This window comes from Sciurus carolinensis, chromosome 2 (assembly GCF_902686445.1).
Source record: "Sciurus carolinensis chromosome 2, mSciCar1.2, whole genome shotgun sequence".
Classification (NCBI taxonomy): Eukaryota; Metazoa; Chordata; class Mammalia; order Rodentia; family Sciuridae; genus Sciurus; species Sciurus carolinensis.
In genome coordinates, this window is record NC_062214.1 from 55,094,139 (window position 1) to 55,103,076 (window position 8,938).

General features: G+C 51.1%; 1 protein-coding gene across 1 annotated transcript; it reads right to left on the reverse strand.

Annotated features, from left to right (window-relative positions):
• Positions 1–4,763: 4,763 nt before the first annotated feature.
• On the reverse strand, positions 4,764–7,052 carry Mesp2 (mesoderm posterior bHLH transcription factor 2). Its single transcript, XM_047541439.1, has 2 exons — positions 6,222–7,052; positions 4,764–5,406 (listed from the first exon to the last, which is right to left on the reverse strand). The coding sequence occupies exons 1-2, from the start codon at positions 7,050–7,052 to the stop codon at positions 5,140–5,142; spliced, it is 1,098 nt and encodes a 365-aa protein (XP_047397395.1). The 3' UTR covers positions 4,764–5,139.
• Between the last annotated feature and the right edge of the window lie 1,886 nt (positions 7,053–8,938).

The following is an 8,938-nucleotide window of genomic DNA, read 5'->3' on the forward strand; positions in this document are numbered from 1 at the left end:
AAGCACTCATGCTACATGAGGCAAGAGAGCAGGAAGTTGGCTACTGCCCTTTTCCTGCACTACTGGAATGCCTGGGACCCTGGGAGAGTCGGGAGAAGGGTCCATGCAGCCAAGGTAGAAAACCCAGGGTCCCAAGCCTGTAGCCACCACTCACTGGTCAAGGGCATGTTCTTCTACCTCTCCAGGCTTCATGTGGGGCTAGGATATCAATTTATCAACAGGTTGTTTTGGAGAGTGGCACACAGAAAAGGTTGGGAGTAGAGGCAGGCAAGCCATCCAGAGAGGCTGTACCTCACCTGGAGTGGGGGCTGCAACCTACAGATCACCTCCCATAGCTGGTGGTCCATGCTGAGAAGGTCTGAGGCTCTGCCGCACACACTGGCCCTGTGAGGCATTTCTTGGCAAAGGGAGCCGGGTTGCAGGGAGCTCTCACTCTTGCCTCAGCTCCACCAGGTCCTGGTGAACATCAAGGATGGTGGGGGGGGTGCGGGGGGAGAAGGAAGTAACAGACATCTGCAGGGGTCCTTGGGGGTCACCTCCACTGACACCCACAAGCTCCCCAGCTGGAATCTTGGAGGTCTGGCTTCAGATGGTGGTCCAGACACTCTTTTGGAGCAAGGGATCTAAACTCCTGAGCCTCGGTTTCCTCCTCCACACAATGAAGGCAATAAAGGTGCCTGTTGTGAATTTAAGGAGCAATGGGCCTGACACATGAGGGGGAGTGTAACATCCTTGGCTAGAGGCCTCGGCAGCTGCCCTCCCACCCTCTCCTCCTGGGTGTGAGAAGCAGGCAGCAGGCGGGCTGAGACCATGAAGACTCCCTGACTCTCTACTGCCATTTGCACATCAAAGGGTAGGGCGGACCAAGGGGCAGAGGCCTGTCTGGGTGATGGGGGACTGTCCAGGAGGCTCCCTGGGCTGCTCCAAATTAAATCCTCTGGCCTCTCCGCTCTGGGCCAGCCCTTCCTGTCGCCAGTACCCAGCAGTCATGGCTGGCACTTGACCTTCTAAGGACCAACTGGGGAGAGGGCTGGCCTCACCTAGTGGGCTCTGTGCTCAGGGACATTGCAGGGAAGAGTTGGCCTGCAGAGAGAGGAGTCAGCTTGATCCTATTATTCTCTGTGCCTGGCTCTGGCTGAGCTATTCATGATTATCTGTCACGAAGTGAAGACTGCCTTTATCTCAGATTTATTTATTTATTTATTCATTCATTTATTTATTCATTCATTCATTCATTGGTACCAGGGATTGAACCCAGGAGTACTCAACCACTGAGCCACATCCCCAGCCCTTTTTTATATTCTATTCAGAGACAGGGTCTTACTGGATTGCTTAGGTCCTTGCTAAGTTGCTGAGGCTGGCTTTGAACTCACGATCCTCCCTGCCTCAGCCTCCTGAGCCACTGGGATTACAGGAGTGCACCACCAAGGCTGGCTTATTTTCTTTATTTATTTTTAGTGGTTCTGGGATGGAACCCAGGGCCTACACACCCAGCCCCGAGTGTTCTATTGATAAGGAAACTGAGGCACAGGGAACTTAAATCACAACCCAGTGGCACTGGGACAGGCACCCAGCACTTGGTTCTGATCTTGCAAATCCTCCATTCAGAGCTGTGGCAGGACCTGTGATAGCCATACTGATATGCTTGTGTTGCCGGTTAGTCCAGGCTGAGAGAAGGGAAGGGAGGAAGCTGCCTGATTTCCTTGACCCCAATTCTTGGCTACATACAGGACCTTGCACCTGGCTCTCATAGCAGCCCTTCATCTGCTGATGTGCCCTGGGACATCAGGCATGTCACTTCCTTTCTGAGTCTGTTTTCCCATCTCCCAAAGGAAGAACTGGCTTAGGCGATCATTGAGGTACCTTCTTCCTCAAATATTTGAAGGGATCTAGTTCCTAGCCCAGGTCCCTCTAGTCCTGAAGGACTGTCTTTATAGCAGAAAGACAGACAAGCCCTGTGGACATAAGTGGACATTCCATTAGGCTCTTGCTTGATGTGTGACTGTCAGCAAGCTTTGAAACCTCCCTGAGCCTCGGTTTCTCCAACTGTGCAATAGAGCTAAGAGACCTTATCTACCTCTCAGAGTTCTTATACTTGGCATATAGTAAGTACTCAATAAAATAGCTGAACAGAGTCACGTGACCTAAGAGATGACCAGTGGCTCTCAAACCCGGCTGCATGTTGAGCCATCTGGGAGCATGATTCATTACATGAGGTTCCCAAGATCCTCTCCACGGAATTCTGAGAACCAGCAATGGATATTCTGTACCTCTTAATTTTACAGCAAAGGAAACTGAGGACCAGGGAGGGGAGGAATTTCCCATAACCCCCCAGCTATGTGTGGACATCAGACCCCTGACTTCTAGTCCAGTACTCTCTCCTTCCCCCAGAGACCCAGGATCTTGGCTCCACAGTCTCACAATTTCTGCACCATAGGCAAGACCACACAACTGCCTTGCCTCCTTCCTGTGGCTCTCACCTACCTGGGGTGAGTCCTTGTAGAGGCAGGGGAGGTCCTCCCTGACCAAGTTTTCCCAGCTCTGAGGCTGTGTGCAGGCCTCTGAGTGGAGTCCAAGAGAGGACCGGTCCTACCAGCTGCAGCCGGATATGAACATCTTCTGGAATTTGGCAGCCTTGTTCCTCTAAGGCATTCAAAGGCAGAGGACGGGGGTGCCCACGCCACCCAAGCAGGAACTATCACCAGCTGGAGTTGCCTGGGAGACATCCAGGATGCTGCTGGATTGAGGGGAACTGGGCCCAGGAGGGTTGGGGTAATTCCCTACCCTCCTGCTCCCCCTCTGGAAGGAAAGGTTCAGTCCTGCCTCTCAAAGTGACAACTTTCACTGCCCCTGACTCCCTGCCTGGCTTCTTTGCTGTGAAACAGCCAATGAGGCCAAGTGTACCCCTGGTCAGCTCACCCCTACTCCAAATCATCAGTGCCTCCTGCCACACAGGAAAGAGGCCAAATGCCTCATAACGCTCCCACAGGGCTCTGCACACCCTGGGCTTCTTCTCCAACCCTATTTGTTACTTTACCCATCAACTGGAGACACCAGCAGTCTCTGTTCTGCTTGGCTCACTTGGCAAACTCCTACACATCCTTCAACACCCAGTTTCAAGGTCACCTTTTTTCAATGCTCCCTGCCTCAGTCAGTGGATACAGAAAGAAGTTATCACTCTGCTGGCTCCTAAGTCCATGGGAAGCTTCACTAATGGGTCATGGCCTCCTTTCTTCAAGATTTTCATGCCTCTTCTTATGTAAGAGAGCCCAAATCAAGGCAGCAAGACTAATGGATCAGGTAACTCAAGAATGAAAAGGTACTGCCAACTGCCTTCCACCAGCCTGTCATCTCTTTCTGATCCCAATGCCTCTTGTATAAACTCTCATCCTTGCATTTAGGATCTAAGTTCTGATCACTTATGTCCCTGCAATTTACCTCATTAGTTGGGGAGTAATTTCTGACACTTATAATTAGGCATTATGAGCTGAATAGTGTCCCCCTAAAATTCATGTTTAAGCCTTGCTACTGTTTGGATCTTACATGTCCCCCAAAGGTTGAATGTTAAAAGCTTAGTCCCCGGGTGGTACTCTTGGGAGGTGGTAAAACCTTTGGCAGGTGGGGTCTTGTGGGAGGTTCTTAGGTTTTGGGAATCATGGGATACCATCCCCTTCCTCTTTTTGCTTCTTGGCTCCTGTGCAAGCAGCTCGCTCTGCATATTCCTGCCATGCTCTGCTCTGCTCACCAGACATCCAAAGCAATGGACTAGAAACAGAACAATGAACCAAAATAAACCTTTTCTCTTTATAGTGATGGAAAGTTAACACAAGCCCTAGCCCCTAGTGTTCCAGAATGTGACTGAATTTTGAGATAAATCCTTTAAAGAGGTAATTAAGGTTAAACAGGGCCAAGTGCACTGGTACATACCAGTAATCCCAGTGACTTGGCCTCAGCAATTTAGCAAGATCCGGTCCCAAAACAAAAAATAAAAAGGGATGGGGATGAGCCTCCGGGTTCAATCCCCAGTACTGGGGGAAAAAAAAAAAGAATAAATGGTGTGTCTGTGAGGTCCTTCAGGCAGGCCCTAATCCAACATGACTGATATCCTTATAAAAAAGAGATTTAGGACACAGGTAACATAGTAAGAAGTCCATCTGCAAGCCAAGAAGAAAACCAAACCTGCCTATGCTTTGGTCTTGGTCTTCTAATCTCCAGAACTGAAAAAATGCATTTCTGTTGCTTAAGCCTCCCGGTCAGTGGTATTTTGCTAGGGCAGCCCTAGACACTAACACACTGGGCCTAGTACATAGGAACCGCTTACAGCATCCTTTGGAAAAAATTTTATATAATTGCGAAAGAGCCCTAAATCATAAGTCTCTGTATCCCAGGCATCCTCATTTGGGGGTCCTGTTTGTCCACAACTGCAAGTGCTTACTCCATGGGTCAGCAGGACAGCACCCAGAAGAAGGCAAATGAGCCGCGGGGATGTGTCTGAGGCCTGTGAGCAGGCCCTAGTCAGCCTACTTGTGTCACCTTGCATGGCAGGCCAGGTAGAACCCTGGAGCTGGGGCACAATAAATACCATCAAGCTGATAAGTGAGGGCCCTCATCTACCTTGACAGGACTGGATTCAAGGAGCGGAAGGGCAACAGGCCTTGTTCCCCAAGAATGGGAACATTTTTCTCTCCCAGAGGCAAGAAAAACTTTACTTTGATAGAAAAACAGACCAAACCAAAATTTTATTAGTGTTTCTTTCTTTCTTTTTTTAAGACTTACAAAACATCTTAAGCATATAGGATTCTGGACAACTGTCACCCAGAAGCAGAGCAGAGAGCATGAGTCTGGCCCCCTACCAGTTCCATCCTAGCCTCCTTTGGAATCAAGCAGCTGCCTTCTCAGAGCAGCTCAGACTGTGCTCTGAAAAGTACAGGGCATTGCGGGCGGTGGTGCCTCGCAGTAGAGGGCACTGTCATTGCCCCCACTCGAGCCAGGGAGGCTACCCACTATCTGTTTCAGTCACTGTTTTTGTAATGGGCATCATTTGGCTAGAAAGCTTAAAAATCCACCAAAGAAACAGAAGAGGAGGGCATCCACATTATAAGCCTGATTTCCTGGATGTAAAGGGGCCAGGCAGAGCCATTAGAAGATGCCCAAGTGGGCCTCCTCCAAATCTTCTTGCCAAAGTTCAGGGCAGCTACTGAGCTGCAGGCCTGAACTCTGGGTGAGGCTCACTTCACTGAGCTGGAAGGCTGGGCTGGGTCCAGGGTCCTCTGAGCTGGGCAGCGCCTCTGCACTGTGGCTCCAACACCCCCACTGTGTCTGAGACTGGAGTCTCTGGCATGACGGGTGGGGCAGAAGGGGTGGACTTCCCAGAGACAGACAGGATTCTGGAGACACAGAGATACCCTGCAAGAGAGATGAGAACAGCGTGTTGCCTGGGCAAGTGAAGCCTGGATGCTCCCCAGGGCATGGCTGATGATGTCTGCACAGTCCTGGTGCCATGGATGCAGTGGAGCAAAGTGGTTAAGAGCACTGGTTCTGCAGACTCACTGGCGACCTTTAAAGCCCAGCTCTGCTACACACTATGGGAACTCAGGTAACCTCTTTTTATCTGTTTTCTCATCTTTAAAATGGGGATGCTAATACCTGATTCATAGGATTATTTGAAGGGCAGAATGAATGAATGCATATGAAATGCCAGAACAGTGTGGAGCAGACTGGAAAAATGTAAAAAAGTTTGGTTACAAATATGATCTTTTATGAACCAAGATTCATTCATTGGCCCCATCAAGGAAAGAAACGTGAAAAAAAAAAAAAAAAAATACAAAGGTCTCCGACTCCAAGCCCATCTATTCAGGAAGTGCTCCCCTTTACCCTGGGCTTCCTTCCCCTCTGAACCCTTAATAAAGAAGCACTTGGCATTGTCCTGAGAGTGCAATCCCCCACCTTCCACCCTGGCCTCTGAGCAGGTTCGAGGCTATCTTCTCTTCTTCACCGCTGTGAAGATTGCTGGGTGGCAGTGGTTGTGGCATTCATTTCCCAGGGCCTCATCTTTTTCCCTACGGAGGTTAGTTAAGGTTCCTTCCAGCCTTCCCTCCACTAGATAACCTGGGATCTGAATATACAAGATTCTCTGCAGACTTGAAACTACCCACCAACTCCATCCCCACATTAAATCTGAGGGCTAAACCAGGGAAAGGGAAAGGGCCACCATGGCATACCTGGTATACTGCCGCCAGCTCCGCTGGTGGCGTCCAGGGTGCAGCGGGATTTTGAAGCTCTGGGGATGTCTGCTTCCCGGGACAGGTTTGGGGTGGCGTCCAGAGAACCGCGTCAGGGACTCTCCCTAGGGGGTTGTGCGGAGGCGACTGTATCTTGGGGCAATAAGGGGGTGTTACCCAGGAATCCCTGTTGGAAACCCTGCTCCCTGGGCTCTCGGCTACGGCTCCGGACCCGGAATAGGAGAGCGGGGACCCCCAGCACTGCCCAGCACAGGGAGCAGTGCCCAGGCCCGGGTCGGGAGCCCGGGTCTGCACCTGCGGCGGACCGCCGTCGGGGTAGAGCGCGCAGCCCTGGGGAGACACCGCTTCCGCGCGCCACCGGCGCCGGCACTGCAGGCTGTCCTCGCTGAGGCCCAGCACAGCCGACAGGTGGCCGATGTAGCGAATGGCCAGGCGCAGCGTCTCGATCTTGGTCAGGCTCTGGCCGGCCGGCGCGACAGACGGCGGCAGGAAGCTGCGCAGCTCGTGCAGGGCGCGGGCGAGGGTGCGCATGCGCAGCTTCTCGCGCTCGCTGGCGCTCCGCCGCTGTCCACCCGCTGGACCCGTCCGTGCACGTCGGGGCACCGTCGGGTTGGCCTCTGCAGCTCGGGTGCTGCGGACTGAGAGCGCGGTCTGAGGGAGGCTGCGGGCGCCGTCGCAGGGGCAGGAGCTTGAGGAATCCGAGGAAGAGGCTGGGGACGTGGAGTCGGAGTGGCCCTCCCAGCCCCAACCCTGGGAGAAGATCCAGTGGTCCAGGCCAAGGAAGTTCTGCGAAGGAGGGGACTGGGCCATGCCGGGGCTGCGGGCTCTGGGAGGCTGGATCTGCCACCTCCGGGCCTCAGCTTTTATCTGAACCAAAGGTGCGAGGTGGACCCCCGCCAGGTTGCAGAGAGGTGTCAAAACCCACAGAGCCCAGGGAAGGTCTGGGCAGGGGGGCCCTGGGAAAGCGGACCCATTTGCGGAGGTGTGGATTCTGACTCCTTAGGGGCTCTAATGGAGGCCCCCGCAGCCCGGGAAGTGTGGGAGGGACAATTCGCATCTGGATGGAGCTGCCAAGCTTCTCACCCAACACCTCCCGCCTCATCCACTGTACAGGGCCCAGTGCCCAGGAGTCCCTATTAGGGAATAGTGCCATGGTCTGTGGACTGCCAGGTTGCCCCTCAAGTGCCTCATGGACCCCTTGAGGATTGGCCGCCTCTCTCTTCATCAGCCTCTGGGGCGGGGTGTGTGCCCTGTGTCTACTGAGTGGAAGAAACGAGGACAAACCCAAAGCACCTGCCCACAGTGATGGGGACAGGTGTGTATATAGGTGAGCCTTCCTCGGACCCTAGAACCTACACTAACCGATTTGCTGAGTGATACTGAGAAAGTCATTTTACTGCCTAGGGTCTGTCTTTACTGCCCAGAAATGGAACCAAGCAGTCTGGAGAAAGATGAGGGACAGTAAGCAATGAAGGTTGGCAACCAAGCTCACCTTTTTATTTTTTCAGTGATCTTGGGCAAATCACTTTACTCCTCGGAGCCTAGTTTTCCTCCCCATCATTCCAGTAGAAACACAAGTAATATAATACTCGTCCCAGCAACCATCTCTGTAAAGAACTTAGGAAGGGCCTGACAAGTGGGCTAAATGTTAGCTACTACTATTACTTTATAAAAAAGGTACTAATGTTTCAAAGCACTTATGAATACTATTCATTTAATTCATACTTATTTAGCTACCGGTAAATGTGAGGCACACCGGGAGGAACCACCTCATAACCATCTGTGGTCTCATGAGATTCACTCTTATGATAAAGACATGTGGACATGTCATTATATAACTAGTAATTCCACCACTAACTAGCTGGGGGCCTTTGGGCTTGGTTCTTAACCCAGCTTGACCTTCTGCTCAACAAAACAGAAGCAATAATTATAATATCTACTTTTAGGAGTGTTGTTAAGTAATTAGATAGTAAGATTTACCCAGTAAGTGTTCTCAGCAGCAATTGCAGTTTAAAGGAGGTTTCGATGTTCTTGTGATTTTCCAGAGAAAAGGCTGAGGCTGGAAGAAGAGCCAAACGAAGGCCAGGGACAGTTGGGCTCTGACCACAACTGGGTCACAATTGGGCCTTGAACTGTGAGTAGGATTTGAGTAGAAATAGAGGAGTATGGAGAGCATTCCAGAAGGGATTGCATAAGCAAAGACCTGGCAGCCAGACCCCTCCAGGGTGCTTCAGGAGCAGGACGCTGCTAGAGGGCTAGTGTGGAGGGCTATGGCCCGTCCTGACTGGGGCCAGGCTAACGGAGTTGGATTTTATGTTCAAGGTCATGGGGAGCCATGGAAACTTTCAAGCAGAAGGGTGACATAGTTAAAAAACCAGCAATCAATAACTAAAGGTCAACATGATGACAGTGTTCAAGAATAGACGAGCCGGCATCAACTTGGAGTAGTGAATAGCACTGTAAATTTTTATGACTTTTTAAAAATTAACTTTGAATTACACAAATTATGTAACCAGTAGGTTTCACTGTGAGAAATAGAAGCAACAGATAAAATTGGAGTCCCTGTAAACATCCCTTTAACTCTCCCCAGAGGTAAGAGCAGTTGTTAGGTTATATGTTTCCTTCTAGCCCTGTCGTAAATTTATATAAACATGTATTCTTAGGAAACACACAGTACTTACTATGGTGTGGCTATG

Excerpts from the sequence above, each read along its gene's own strand:
- Mesp2 (XM_047541439.1), bottom strand. The coding sequence starts at position 7,052 with ATGGCCCAGTCCCCTCCTTCGCAGAACTTCCTTGGCCTGGACCACTGG. Across the intron at positions 5,407-6,221 it reads AGCTGGCGGCAGTATACCAG|GGTATCTCTGTGTCTCCAGA; the intron begins GTATGCCATGGT and ends TCTCTCTTGCAG.